The sequence below is a fragment of the Delphinus delphis genome, chromosome 11, assembly GCF_949987515.2.
Source record: "Delphinus delphis chromosome 11, mDelDel1.2, whole genome shotgun sequence".
Classification (NCBI taxonomy): Eukaryota; Metazoa; Chordata; class Mammalia; order Artiodactyla; family Delphinidae; genus Delphinus; species Delphinus delphis.
The window spans coordinates 6,017,301-6,032,901 of record NC_082693.1 but is presented as its reverse complement, the minus strand read 5'-3'; the positions used below and the strand labels follow the sequence as shown (position 1 = coordinate 6,032,901).

At 50.7% G+C, this 15,601-nt stretch overlaps 1 protein-coding gene across 1 annotated transcript in view; it reads left to right on the top strand.

The window, feature by feature from the left end:
• The window catches only part of ANO2 (anoctamin 2), a 332,095-nt gene that overhangs the window by 302,932 nt on the left and 13,562 nt on the right, over nt 1–15,601 (top strand). Inside the window, exons 21-22 of the mRNA XM_060024145.1 lie at nt 14,082–14,234; nt 14,608–14,660. Of these exons, the coding sequence (XP_059880128.1) occupies nt 14,082–14,234; nt 14,608–14,660 (206 nt within the window). The remainder of the gene's footprint in view (nt 1–14,081; nt 14,235–14,607; nt 14,661–15,601) is intronic.

Below are 15,601 nucleotides of genomic sequence, written 5' to 3'. Positions count from 1 at the left end.
CTGGGGGTCTCTGGCTCCCTTGTGCCTTAGCAGAGGTGTGTGACCGAGGACTGTCCGTTCTCCTCTGCCCCCAGCCCGTGACTGCCCACTCACCGAGCTTCCTTGGGTTCTCCAGAAAGTGCCGACAGAGGCAGGACAGACTCTGCACTGGAGCAAGACTCTTGTCTCCCAGCTGCCACCTCAGGCTTGTTTTCTTAAATTTATTTATTTGTTTGTTTTTGGGCTGTGTTGGGTCTTCATCTCTGCGCGAGGGCTTTCTCCAGTTGCGGCGAGCGGGGGCCACTCTTCATCGCGGTGCACAGGCCTCTCACTACCGCGACCTCTCTCGTTGCGGAGCACAGGCTCCAGACGTGCAGGCTCAGCAATTGTGGCTGATGGGCCCAGTCGCCCTGCGGCATGTGGGATCCTCCCAGACCAGGGCACGAACCCGCGTCCCCTGCACTGGCAGGCAGACTCCCAACCACTGCGCCACCAGGGAAGCCCCCTCAGGCTTGTTCTAAGACTTGTTCTAGATGAGGTCAGGAAGAGACTGCATCTCGGGGAAAACACTTCTCAGCCCGTCGGCTCAGAGACTTGGTTCCGTGACTCTTTTCCGGGTTCTCCACCACATTTATGGTCTCACCACCCTCCAGGCCCCTGGCTCAGAAGCCAAGACATCACTGTTCCTTCGCTGCTGTCTGCATACCTCCCCTCCGGCAGGGCTGGTCTTCCTCTGGAGTGTTTCTGGAAGTCGCTCCTTCTTGTTCCTTCGCTGCTGTCTGCACACCTCCCCTCCGGCAGGGCTGGTCTTCCTCTGGAGTGTTTCTGGAAGTCGCTCCTTCCTGTTCCTTCGCTGCTGTCTGCACACCTCCCCTCCGGCAGGGCTGGTCTTCCTCTGGGGTGTTTCTGGAAGTCGCTCCTTCCTGTTCCTTCAGCCTCTTCGCCTCCTGCCCTGGTGCTTTCCCCGCCACGCCCTCACAGCCGCCAGCATCCGCCTGCAGCCTTCTGATTCTTCTGCTCCGGTGGTGTTGGTCTTACCATCCACTGTTCAGAAGCCTCTAGCGTCCCCACATCCTGAGCAAGGCCCTGGTGAGGCAGCTTTTCAGTTATTCGCCCTGAGATTCTTTTTTGCGTCCTGAGTGCCGCCACAGTGAGCCCCCCAACTGCTCCTCACCCACAGCCCACACGCCCCCGTTTCTGCCTGGCCGTGTCTGTGCCCCTTGCCCTGGCACTCCCTGTGTCTTCTCACCCCCGTGGACAAAACCGGCTCTGTGGCAGCTCCTCCTCAAAGGGTCCCTTCCCTCCCCTCCCCTCGCCCCTCCCCACTTCCACAGTATTTTAGCGCCCCTCCCTCACAGGGTTTCAGACAAGCCGCCTCCCAAGACAGCCATGCCCCACTGGAAGCTAATTTCAGGGCCTTGCATGGGCCCGGAAAACATTGGAGAAGTCTGCAAAGGGGTGACTGAATAAACGAGGGTATCCTTTATCTAGCTTTGCCGTATCCGGGCTGAAACACTCTTAAATTCTAGTAGTGCTGGCGACAACTCTCATATATTAACAGGCTGATCATCCCGTGAGTGGATTTTGGAGAGTGGCAGTTATCCTTCTTTCTCTTTCTCGCGGCCGCCTCCTTCCACGCCCCCTGTGCCCCTCCCCTTCGCGGCTGCCTTCTCCCCTCCCCCACCCCAGGCCTATTGTGAGCTCTTTTCCGGGGGCTAAGCCAGGGAAACAGGAGAAGGAGTAACGTGAGCCCGTCCACGTCCATGCTGCTCACAGGTAGCGCGCTGCGAAAGAGCTTGGTGGGAGAGAAGGCAGAAGCCCAGACGTCAGAACCTTGCTGGAGGCAATAGTTTCTGCATCCCCCTGGATACCTAAGGCTTGGCAACGGCAGTCACACCATGACTTCCCATTTCTCTGCACCCCTGTCTTCAGAGCCCCTTGGATCTTCAGATGATCCCTGTAAGGTAAAGGGAGCAGTATCTCTCCTTCCCGCCTTCCCAGGGCTTCAGGGGTCTTGGATGTGAATCTGGCTCTGCCTGTGCCCAGCAGGGTGACTTTGGACGCGTCGCAACATCCTTCTGGACCTCGTTTCCTCCTCAGTATCATAGGGAGTTAGACCAGATGATGAGTTTTTCCTTGCCGAGGTGCAACCCCCTGGCTTGTGGTCTTAACCAGTTGTGTAACGTGTCACCAGTAATGTGCTGCTACTACTGCTAATATATTTCAAAAAGCATAAGATAGAACAGGGTCAGTGTCACCCTCACCTTCCCACACTTCTAGATTAGTGAGTGCGAGAGCAGGGAGGTGTCTGCAGGGACAAGACCTCACTACCCCAGCAGAAGCAAGTGGTGCGCAGAATCGTCATTCATCGAGTGTCTTGATAAGAATTAAGACTTTCAAGCCAGGTCACCCCCAGGGTCCCTAACCTGGGCCAGATCGCCTCCAGGGTCCCTAACCTGGGCCAGATCGCCTCCAGGGTCCCTTTCCTGGACTTAGGTAACCCCCAGGGTCCCTTACCTGGGCCAGATTACCCCCAGGGCCCCTTCCAGTGCTGACATCCTAGTTCATGCATACCAGCTCGACAGTGCATCTCAAAACCAAGAGGCCCAGGGTGTGACACAAGTTGCTTCAGGTCACCCCGAAGACCCATCAGTGGAACTGAGACTAGAGTCTTTTGCAGACCATTCCACAGGAGAATCCCATCAGGACCAGTAGGAACTTGGACTTCAGTGGAGGCATGGGGCAGAGGGAGGCTTCCTCTTTCTGTCCCAACGGGATAGACCTCCCCAGGCCCAGAAAGGCCCTTGTCTTGGGCTTTAACAAAAATGAGAGCAGTGAAACCGAAGCTGCCCACTCCCTCTGGTGTGCCTGACACGGTGATCCCTGGCCCTGCTCTCAGCTGTCAGCTTCCTTCCCCGTGACCCCCAGGACCACCCATGCTGACAGGAAGTGCACTGAGCCCACTGGGGCTGTCGGTTGTAACGGTGAGGCAGGTCATCGGAAGAGGGAGGGGGCAGGGAGAGATGTATTATATTTACGTTCTTCTAAATTGAGCTGGAACTGGGGCGCAGCAGGCCTGGGGGGAGGGGCCACGAGGCGAAGGGGAGGCTGGGAGTCGGCCTGAGGTGGGGGCGGTGGTGGTGGGGAGCCCCGTATGGGCAGGATGGGTGGTGGGGCTGGGCTGGCCGCAGACAAAGAGAAACCCAAGAGGAGAGGGAGGGATTAGGCTGCAAAAACCTGGGAGGGGAGCGGTCAGCTTTCGAGGGAATCTCCAATGTCAAACCCTTTTCCTGAAGAGCTTACTAAGGACTTCAAGGGTAATCCCCCTTCCCTGGCTCCGAGCGGAGGGAAGAATGCTGGCCCAGGAGCAGCCATGACATTAATCATCACTGTCGCCCACCTCAGAGCAGGCTTCAAGCTCCTTCGCCACAGACCCCTCACAGCCCAGTTGCGGAGTTTTCCTCAAGGCCTGACGAGAGGAATTTCTTTAGTTGCTTTAAGAGCTGCGAGCTAAGGCCTCCAGACACTCACAGCCTTTGACTTCTACAGAGTGGAATTTGGCATAAAAACGTAGGCCGGAATTTAATCCTCTAAGAGGAGTTTGGTGACTAGTCCCAAAAGACTCTCTTGGTAAAGTTTTATCACCATTTTATCAAATAAATAAGTGACGCAACTGAGGGCCAACAACTTAGCTTCCTGTTATTCACTAAATTGTGATGGGAGCTTCTTGTTGTGTCTTATTCGCAACACCTGACCACAGGGCCTGGCATACAGTAGGTGCTCAATAAAAGCTTGAAGATGAAGGAAGAAGAATAAAGAATGAAAGAGGTGATCCTGTAGTGAGGACCTTGAAGACGAAGTGATAATTAGATACTACAGATATCACCATTTTCAAAGCTCTCCAGACACCCTGATGTATTGATATAGCTGGGACAGTCTGTCTCCTCCCCCTCCCCCCAGGGGCCAAGGTTCCTTATTTTGAGGTGCTTTTAATTAAGGGATGCTATCCCGCTAAGGGCAGGTCTCGTTCAGCAATACAAATGGATGGACTTGTAAAATTATCTGGGTAGGTCAGGCAAAATCCCCCTTGTAATAGTCAACTCCTAGTATGATAATGCTTTGTAACAAATATCCCAAAGTCTCAGTGACTTGCAAATGAACCAGAGAATAAAGAACAACAGAAAGAGCTGGCTACAGGCATCACTGAGTAGCCTACCGTAGAAATGGTCAAGTAAACGTGGTCACTTATTAAATAAAGAGTAGAAGAGACTGAGGCTCCAGAGAGAGTGATGACAGGTGACACCCAAGATTCCTTCCGGCTCTCATATTCTTTAGTCGGGGACAGCAGGGACCACCCTGGGTAATTTCCAAGTTTCCAAAAGAGACTGATGTAGAAAACCAGTCCCAAGGCTGCCTTAGCTGTAAGTGATGAAACTTTCCAGAATGTCTGTGCAGCATCAGTGCTGAAGCCTCTGTATTCTGTCACACGACTCCAAATGTGTGCGTTACAAAGGCAATGGCTCAAAGAACCAGGAAATGCCTTTCCCTGAGCCATCCTGTTTATACAAACTGAGTCATCCCACTGGATAATCAGGCACCTGCCGTCTTCTCCAAATGCCATTTAAACGCAATTCAGGCAGCATCTAGGGTCTCGTTATGGTATTTCTGGGGAGGAGGGTGAGTTGCAGGTCAAGTCTCTCCTTTTCTTTTGACGCACACGTTGCTTGTCATTGTCTGTGCTAGGAGCCCCTTTCCCCATGAAGACTTAAGAGAAAAGGCAAGAGTGTACTTAGATACCATGCCTGGAAGGCTCCTGACGTAGAGGAGATGCCCAGTCAGTGCTCGAGGAAGGCCTGAGTGAGTGAATGAATTGAGGCAGTATTTTAGGTTAAAATACTGAGAACTCTCGCTTTATCCCATTTCTCTTGTTGCTCTGTCAGCCAGGAAGCTCAGAGTGAACTTTGTTGCTCAACCACAGCCCCGTTGTGGGTCCTTAGAGTTTGCATATTTGTGTCTCCCTCGTTTCTCTGTTCTTTGTGTCCTTTTTTCTAAAACACCATAAACTTACTTATGTGTTCCTTTCATTGGCTTTGCCCCAGCCCTTTGGGAAGAGGTAAGGGCAAACAAAGGTCCTCAGGGATTTGTTGCTCGGGAACTTCTCTTCAGGCTTGACTATTTTCATTGCTTTTCCACCTCACTGACTGCCTTACCCCAGCCCAGATGGGTAGATGGGAGGATGGATGGATGGATGGATGAGAGGAAGGACGCGTGGGTAACTGGCCCTCGCATCCCATTTTGCAGGTGGAAAAAGTAAACAGGAGTGAGTAAGCCAGGCCATTCATTTGTTCACTCAGTAAACATTGGCTGGAAATTCACCAGGTGGTTCTCTGAAAATCAGAAACGAATCAGTAGAGCTCACAAACTCGATTCTCTCTACTTTTAAGAAACTGATGTCAGATTTTTGAGGTGCCACGAATGCAGGGCAGACAGGAGCGATGGCACAGAAAACGTCAGGTTCAGCTGCAGTGTGCCCCTGCAGAAGACACATGTACGTGAATGAAGACACCCTGGGGAGGTAAAACACCTGTACAGATTGGTGGGGATGCTGGCATCAATAAAAGTTCATTCTCTGACAAAAAGAGATCAGATCACAGAAGATCCCATAAAGGAAACCTAAGATGCGTGGGAGTAACTAGGCAGGGGGAAGGGATGCTGTTGCCTTAGGGTTGCATATTTACATTTTGGTGCAGTGAAAGGACCTTGCGCTCGGTTGGCATCAGAAACTATGTTTGTTCCGGAGCTTCACTGATTTCTAGGTGTGTGGCCCTGAGAAGATTATTTCACCTCTCTGAAGCTGTTTTCTCACTTGTACAATGGAGATAATAATCCTTGACACTGAAGATTACTTTATGAACCAGAGAGCATGCTGCCTGCACATGGTAGGTGTTTAGGAATTGTTGGTTGAAGCTTCATGACCTCTGAGGGTTTGGAGTTTTGCTCAGAGGAGATAGAAGAGGAGCAACGGGCACGTTTTTCCAGAAGACCATAGTCTCCAGGCCTTTTAGCTCCCTGTGGCTGAGAACCATGTTCTTCTGCCTTTTTCTGTGGCCATCAGCGGGGTTCATGTCTGAAGCCTCCCACGACCCTAAGCTCTGTTCCCAAGGCAGCGAAGAGGGCTGCTTATGGACTGGTCTCTATCCTACTGTCAACCTAAAACCAGCTGTTATAAACAGACTCTGAGTTCTTGAGTAGTGGGACTCTCCGAAAGTCATCATTCCTCCCTCCTTCAGCTAAAGGAGTTAATATTTCACAGTTCACATGGGAGTGAGGAAAGGTGGGGACCCAGTCTCCCTTCATCACAAGAAAATGGAGAAAATGTGGCTTGCTGATCTGTCCTGGTGCTGTGATGACTTGTAGGCAGTAAATTCTTAATACTCAAGCCGTGACTTCAAGGCGAGTCTTTCCTGTTATGACTTCCAGGGTTTCTGAATTGAATCTGATCCATTATATAACCCCCAGGTGACCCTATGCAGATTGAAAGGGGATTCCACTTACTGTCTTTATTTCCTGAGTAGTCTGTGAGTTTGGATGAGTGACTGGCAGGAAAGATGTTAATGACCAAACATCCAGCAAACCTTCAGATGCCTCTTGGAATTGTTCTTCAAGTGAAGCCCAGTGGTCGTGAGTCTCTGCAGCCTCCACAGGCCCGCTGGTGAGAGTGAGTTACTCCTGCCCTGGTACTCACTGCAGTCTCTTGATGCTGCCCTTAGAGGTCTAACTCCAACACACAGCCAGGATTTGCTTACATGTCCATCTTCTCCACTGCATCCTGTGAGCCCTTGGAAGGATGACGCAGTAATTATTCATCTTTGTTTCCTAGCAACGAGCATGGTGCTCAGTGTCTAGGATGTGCTCAATAGATGCTTGTTGGAAGAATGAGTGAATGAGTGAATGAATGAATAAATGGTGAATGATGGACACTGAGAACCTTCTTATACTTCTGTAAAGACTGCTACTATTTTCCTAGGCGATAGAGGTCCATGCCAAGCAATCAGCTCACGTGCCGCCTTCTTGTTACGTCTTCCTGTTTACGTGGTCCATCAACACTTGCAATTCTCTTTACACCAGACACTCACTGCTGTGCACAGTGTCTTCCCTTGCCCTTAGGAGAAGGGCATCACTGGGCACAGCCTGGAAATACAGGCTGATGAAATAGACAGCGATGACCTTCCCGTGGTGTTTTTAGCTACGTGTTTATATTAATGGGCTGTTTCTAGCTGAATCTTTTCAGTAACTGCCTCCCGAGTGAAGAGACAAACTCACGCCAACATGTTTCTGAGTCCTTCCCTTGCGTTGCTTATTAGCGGTTCATGACAGGGAGCGTTCTTAAGCCCCCAGCTTTTAATCCCCTTAAGCCAGGGGTCCCCAACCCCCGGGCCACGGACCGGCATCAGTCCGTGGCCTGTTAGGAACCGGGCCACACAGCTGGACGTGGGCGGAGGGCGAGTGAGCGAAGCTTCATCTGTATTTGCAGCCGCTCCCCATCGCTTGCATTACCGCCTGAGCTCCACCTCCTGTCAGATCAGCTGCGGCATTACATTCTCATAGGAGCGCGAACCCTACTGTGAACTGCGCATGCGAGGGATCTAGGCTGTGTGCTCCTTATGAGAATCTAAAGCCTGATGATCTGAGGGGGAGCTGAGGCAGTGATGCTAGGGCTGGGGAGTGGCTGCAAATACAGATTATCATTAGCTGAGAGGTTTGACCGCACAGAGACCATAATAAATCAATTGCTTGCAGACTCCTATCAAAACCCTGTCAGTGAGTGGCAAGTGAAAACAAGCTCAGGGCTCCCACTGATTCTGCATTATGGTGAGTTGTATAATTATTTCCTTATATATTACAATGTAATAATAATAAAAATAAAGTGCACAATAAAGGTAACGCACTTGAATCATCCCAAAACCACCCCCCACCCCTGTCCGTGGAAGAAGTGTCTCCCAAGAAGCCAGTCCCTGGTGCCGAAAATGTTGGGCGCTGCTGCCTTAAGCAGACTGTATTATAAAATTTCTAAATTTACTAAATTATAGAAAGTTTAAAAAAAAAGCTATAGTTATTTTCATTAGAATTAGACTTTCCTAACTGATTGGTTTTACAACCAACTTTCTTCGAACCTTCTGTGGGCGTGACAGCGCTGAGAAGTGCTGTGTGGACTTGTTAGAACCTCACGGCCCCCTCTCCCTCCCCATCACTAAGCACAGTGATTTCCATTCACAAATTATTATTATTTTTTTTTTTGCGGTACGCGGGCCTGTCACTGTTGCGGCCTCTCCCGTTGCAGAGCACAGGCTCCGGACGCGCAGGCTCAGCGGCCATGGCTCATGGGCCCAGCCGCTATGCGGCACATGGGATCTTCGCGGACCGGGACACGAACCCGTGTCCCCTGCATCAGCAGGCGGACTCTCAACCACTGCGCTACCAGGGAAACCCCATTCACACATTTTAGCTGTCTGCCTCTTCTCGTGTTTGTTTTGTGTTTACAGCTGGTGACAATAAGTTTGTGTTTATGAAACCAGATAACCTCTAAACATCTGCTATGGGACAGGTGCCACACAAAATTGTGGGACCTCGGAAAAGAGTCAAAAATGTCCGTGGTTTCAAGGGGGTTGCTGTCCAGGGAGCAAGTCAAATAAACAAGTAGAGGGACACATGCAAGGCATTATGGGAGTGAGGAGGGGAGGTGCCCGTGGCTCCCAGTTCTGCCTGGGGTAGGGGTGAGCAGTGGGGTAGGGGAGAGCCTTCATAGAGAAGGTTAAGTTTGAGTGGAACCTGAAACATAAATGGTAAATCCATCCAGCAGGCAAGAAGAGAAGGAAATTGACATTGGCATGGTGTGGACAAAGGCTCAGGAGTATGGGAAACTTGATGAATTTGGGGAAGTCCAAATGGTTTTGAAATGGTTGGAAAGCAGGCCGACTTGATCTCCAAACACCCCAGCTCAGTATCAGCCCTGAGCACAGGGGCTGGGGAGGGAGCACATGGCGTCTGGGAAAATAAGTTAGGGTCAGATCACAAAGGGCCTTGAGTGCCACACCAGGGATCTGGCCGTTATCGTGTGTGACGGGAAGGTAGATATATTTACCGAAGAATTTAAATAACTGAATAACAAATTGTGTTCCCTCAAGAGCTTTTCCACCAATCCTGGCCAGTCCACTCTATCCCACCTGATATATTATTTTCTTCTTTAAGCAGATTGTCCTGGAATGTCCTTTCTGGATGCCATCTTGTTGAGTGTAATCCACTCCTCTTTGTTATTTTAACCTAAGCCCAGGTAATCAAGGCCAGGATCTTAATTGCCTCTGGCATCAGGCAGCACGGGGCTGATAGTTGCATATTTTAAAAGGAGCCTGGCTGGCTGGGGATTGAGAAGAGAAAACCCAGTGGGGTTTGTGCCTATGAGGGTTTCCAGTCTGCATGCTTTCAGCTCGGCATTTCTGGGGCACTTTACAGCAGGCTTTGTAAAGATTTAGCTGAAAATCAACTTATGAATTCCTCCCTCACTGGCTTGGCCAGGTTTAATCTGTTATGGGTCGAGCCAAGCTGGCTTGTATTATGCAGCACGGTGAGGATTTCCGGCCTTGTTCTTAGCCTCTTGGAGGCTGGCTGTTTTTAGAAGCCAGGCTTGGTGTTGGTAAGGCTGATATCATTGTGTCCTCTGAAGTGACCTCGGAAGGACGCCCATCTGATACGGCATTTAGACCTTTGACCAAAAAAAGCACGTCTTGGAGTTGACATTTGTACGCCAGAGGTTTACGGTTTTGTGTTTTTTTCTCCCCAAGATGAAACAAAGCTTCCTCTTTGTTTCTGCCTCTTTGGGTTGATTCCTGGAAATAGGCAGTGTACCCCGTCCAGGCAGGCAACACCTGCAGCAATGGGACATCTTCAGAGGGTGGTTTCTCTTGGCCCAGGATACCCTATAGTAACATCAGAAGAGGCACAGGACTGTGGCCATCACTGGCCTTTGCTGAGTCCACGCTCTTAAGGTTGTCTGGTGCTGAACACACAGACGTGCCTGGAAGAGGAAAGAGAAGAGACATGTTATGGGGCTTCCCCGGTGGCGCAGTGGTTGAGAGTCCGCCTGCCGATGCAGGGGACGCGGGTTCGTGCCCCGGTCCGGGAAGATCCCACATGCCGTGGAGCGGCTGGGCCCGTGAGCCATGGCCGCTGAGCCTGTGCGTCCGGAGCCTGTGCTCCGCAACGGGAGAGGCTGCAACAGTGAGAGGCCCGCGTACCGCAAAACAAGCAAACAGACAAAAAAGAGACATGTTATGATGTTGGGATCACTTATGGGCACTATTAGCGTCGAGTCACCACTGGAAGTTGTGTGCACAGAGAGGGACCCTGTGATGGAGAGGTTGTGAAGGTGAAGAAGCAAACCCTCAGGGCAGCCTCAGAGGAGAGGGTTCATATCTGCCTTTGGAACTCACGTGAAGGGAAGCTGAGGAAGTGGAGAGTCCCGTTTTTCCCTGCGATCCTGGAAGGACATTGGATTTCTGAGTGCCGTTTGCGTGAGTGTGGAGAGGGCATGCCGTATCTGTTTGTAGTCACTCGGAGGTAACTTGCCTCTTCCCTGCCCCATCAGTCCCCTTGCTAAGTCCTCGTGGGGGCTTTGGAGAGTTTAAACAGTTCTGCTGGAGGAAGTCGCTTATAAGAAGAACATTTGCTCTGTAGACCTGAGCTCTTCAGAATCAAGAAGACCAACTTGGAACTCCAGAACTAGAGATATGTTCATCCACATACTTAAATACAGACATGCATTTTACAGGTTTCACAAAACTAGTCTAACATCTGTTTTGCTTTCCTTGTTCATTCCATCCCCCTCCACCCCCGATTGCCCTCACCCCACCCCTGACTCAGCAAAGCCTCCTTTAAGAGACGCGATAGACCCTGCGTTTTGAACTGGCTCCCACACTTGTTTGGGAAGAGTTCTTCTCCCCTTCGGCCAGCTAGCTAGCCAGGCGGTCATTCCAAGGACCCGGCCTTGACAAGTCTGTGCCTTCTGATACATCTGGTCACCCACTGGCAGCTGCTGGTTTCGTAGGGCCTGCCTAGAATCCACTGGGCATCCAGGACCGTGGCTGTGATAGGACTGAGTCAGCAGGAGCCTTCACCCTCAACCCTGGGCCAAATCAGAAGCGGCGGTGCTGGGTGAAGTTCTGTGCACGCTCTGTGTCTTGAACTTTCTGCTGTGGTTAAGCGTATCCCTCTGTGAACACTTTTTATTTCATTTCATTTCAAATTTATTTTAAGTTTGGATCCTGGTCTTTCATTCTTTACTTGGATATCCTAGAATCTTGACATTTGTCCAAGAGAATAAGAATTACAGCATCACAGCAAATCAGACCTGAAGGGAATTTAAACTGGTCTCTTCAACTTAAAGATGAGGTTGCTGAAGCCCAATGAAACAGAGAGAATTGCCCAGGGACGCAAGGGCTAGTGAGAAACATATCCGGGGCTCGAAGTCAGGCCTCCTGACTCTCCTGCGGGGTTTGCACCTTAAACGTGTGTCTAAGGGGTCCCTATGCAGGATACATTGCAGCCATCTGCACTCCAGTAAGAGTAACAGTACACGTAACAGGTAACGTTATTGAGCAGTTATTAAATGGCAGACACCGTTTTGAGCACTTTATGTATGCAAAATCATTTTGTCAACCTATTTGGTGGGTACTGTTATTATCCTCTATAACTGGAGTGACTAAGATGCGGAGAAGTTAAATAACTTGCCTTAATAAGTAGGGAAATCCTATTAGACTGACTTTCCTGAGACTCAGGTCTGACTTTGCATCAGCAAATCTGTACTGAGCCCCTACAGGGAATGGAGCCCTGCCTTTCTAGTGGGAAATGGAGGCATGTGGGTAGATGGTCACAGCGCGGCACAATGGCGGCTGTAACAGAGGGTGGGGAAGGAGTGGAGGGGGTAGCAGGCTTCACCAAGGAGATGGCATTTGACTGTTCTTGGGGATGCATAGGAGTTTGCTAGCTCCTTCCCTCGTGTGCCATGGAAGGGAAGGAGCTAACGTGTCTGCGGAGATATCCGAACGGTGAGAAGCTCAGAGTCCGGGAAGGCAGAAGTATGGCGGTTGTGGGGAGATTCTGGGAGGCGGGGCTAGAGAGGTAGCTTGGGTGCAGATGGTCCAGTCCCTGTGTCCCAAGATAAGGGATCTGGATTCTATCCAGTAGACAGAGGGGAGCCAGCTGAAATGCTTGTGAGTAGGTTAAGTGATGGGATCGGATTACCGGGCACTTGGGGCTGAACAGACGTAGCAGTGTGGGCAGATCGGTCACGAGGAAACCAGGTAGGAGGTGGTTGCAGCTGTCCAGGTAGAAACGATGGGGGCCTGGACTCCTTACGCCGTCCGATTGGCACAGGCCGCCTCCACTCCTCTGCCTGCACTGCTTCCAGGGCCTGGATGCAGTCTATAATGCACCCCGCCTGCAGTGACAGGCCCATCCTTCAAGTCTAAGCTTAGGTGTCCTTCCGGAGACTCCCCTTAGTCCCCACGCCAAGCAGGCTTGAGCTCTCTCCTTGCGATCTCTGCTTTGTCTGGTACATCCTCCCTTCTCTCTTGGCACACGTGAAGTCTCCTTGCACATCTTTGTATATTCCTCTCCCTTGAAGGCTCCTTGAACGCGGGTCCTTGAAGGCAGGTCCTTGTAGGCGGGTCCAGACCTTTGCCTCATTAAAGACTTTGCACAGTGCCTGACGTTCAGGGAGCTCTCGGTACACGTGTGATGAATGAATCCACCTTCTAAATAAAAGCAGCGACTGTGGATAGGGGAAGAGGCCAACTTTGGGAGGTGGTTTTGAAGTTACATCAGGGCTTGCAAACACATCCAGCCCACTTTATTTACTGCTTTTGTAAATAAAGTTTTATTGGAACCCAACCAAGCCTGCTGGTCTACATTTGTCTACAGCTGCTCTCACTGTGCAATGGTAGAGTTAGGTCATTATGACAGGACCATACAAAAATAGTTACTGTCTGCTCAGCCATGAAAAAGGATGAAATATCGCCACTGGCAACAACATGGATGGACCTAGATATGATCATATTAAGTGAAGTGAGTCAGACAGAGAAAGACAAATACCATATGATGTGACTTACATGTGGAATCTAAAAAATAATACAAATAAACTTATTTGTAAAACAGAAACAGCCTCACAGACACAGAAGTATAGTAACTTATAATGGACACAACATTTAAAAAAACCTATAACGGGGGCTTCCCTGGTGGCGCAGTGGTTGAGAATCTGCCTGCCAATGCAGGGGACACGGGTTCGAGCCCTGGTCTGGGAGGATCCCACATGCCGCGGAGCAACTGGGCCCGTGAGCCACAACTACTGAGCCTGCGCGTCTGAAGCCTGTGCTCTGCAACGGGAGAGGCCGCGACAGTGAGAGGCCCGCGCACCGCGATGAAGAGTGGCCCCTGCTCGCCGCAACTAGAGAAAGCCCTCGCGCAGAAACGAAGACCCAACACAGCAAAAAGAAATAAATTAATTAATAAACTCCTACCCCCAACATCTAAATAAAAACAAACCTATAATGGAACAGAATCTGAAAATTATATGTATATAAGAAGATACATATGTATACATACATATATATACATATATATATATATATATATGATTCAGTTTGAATCACTTTGCTGTACACCTAAAACTAACACAACATTGTAAACTAATTAAAGTTCAATTTAAAAAAAAATATTTGCTATCCGGACCTTTGCTGAAGAAGTTTGTTAACCTCTGAGTTCAATGATCAGGGTTAGTGACTGGAGATAAAAGGTAGTGGAAAGGAAGGGGTGGAGACTTTTCCTTTTTTGGTATCTTCTCAACTAAATAGAGCTTTGCACCTAAGTGATGGCACTGACTGCCAGGCCTGTGGGTGCTGAGAAAGAAATGCCCCTACCGTGGGGCAGGACGGAAAGGGAGCCTGAGCCCAAGGTGGACAAGAGTCCCCGGTCAGAAAAGACAGGGGCTAGAGCTGCAAGGCAAACATATGTCTAAATCCTTCTGCCTCTTGTGCTCTTCTTTCTCTTAGTCATCCAGTTTGGTTTTGTCACCCTCTTTGTGGCCTCCTTTCCTCTGGCGCCGGTGTTCGCCCTCCTCAACAACGTCATTGAAGTGCGGCTGGATGCGAAGAAGTTCGTTACGGAGCTGAGGCGGCCAGATGCTGTGCGAACCAAAGATATCGGTCTGTCCCCTGCAACCCTCAGAGGCGACGCAGCCCATCCCCATCTCCTCCCTCCGACCCTCCCCCTGTCTCCCTGGCCGCCCCCCTCACACTATGTCGGGCATCTGGAGGGCTGGAGCATTCCTTATCACCCCTTCGAGCCCCTCATCCTTATCTCCTCTGTGCTGGAGGCCACGGTATCCCCCCCCCGCCGCTAGCCCCCTGCTTTGCAGACAGGGGTGCACCTAAGCCTTTCCAGACAAGCCTATCCCTGGGGGGCCCGGCAGAGCTCCACTGGTAACTTGCCTGCAAGGCGGCACTCTGACTGAAGCCTTGTCATCACTGGGCTGAGGGTGGGAATGAGACAGACGCCCTTTTTTTCCCTGTCTTACAGGGATTTGGTTTGACATCCTCTCGGGCATCGGCAAGTTCTCTGTTATCATCAACGTAAGTGCTTGCTTTCATGACACCCTCGCTCTGTGGGAGGGGCTTTCCAGGGGAGCTGAGTCCTCAGGGCAGGAAACCTGTCCTGTTACCTCCCAACTTCTTCCATTTGGAGCTCTGTTTAAGACAGCGCCCGGCGCCCACCCACTCCCCAGCCCTTGTTAATATCGCGTACACGCCTTCTAAGTCATCAGGCTGTTGACGGAGGTGTGCAGCTTTGTCGTTCATTTCGCTAAGAGCAAGAAAGGCAATTACCCACCAGAATGTGTACCTTGGCCTTAAGAGTCCAGATCAGATCTTTCCTCGGAGCCAAGAATCATGAGGAAAGAATTGCACATATCTAGCCATCTCTTTCCTTTCTTTTTCTACCCTGGAGCTGAACAATACCTGGACCATAGCCCAGGCTGCAGTTCCTAATTACCGTTTCTCCAAGCTGTCAATGTAAAGTCTTAATTATCCCTGGCGCTGCTTGGTTAAGATAGGACATGGAAGAAGAGGGGTCCTGTCTGCTCTGACCTCCTTAACTGCCTTGCCAGATGTGTCCACGTTTCGGAGGAAATCCTGCTGGGCCCAAGCCAGCAGCTCCTTTGGCGTCTGCGTTCCATACGGATGGTGGTCAGGCAGGGCCTCCTCTTCCGTCTCCCGGGACAGTATCTACCAGCTCAGCGCACATCAAGAAAGCCACAGCCCCCTTTCCCTTGCGAGAGAAACGCTGATTCCGGCCGTGACCTGGCTACCGAATAAAAACACATGAGACGGCACGAGGTGTGCAGAGAGGCAGAGGGGATCCGCCCGTCACACGTGGGATGTTTGATGTAGGAAGTGCACGTCTCAAGGCTGAGAAATGAGGTGCAGTTTGATCAGTAGCTGCTTTGGAGTTGTGTCTTCTAGAAAAGAGCCCCTGAGTACCAAGCGCTTTTCATCTACAACAGAATGACAGGACG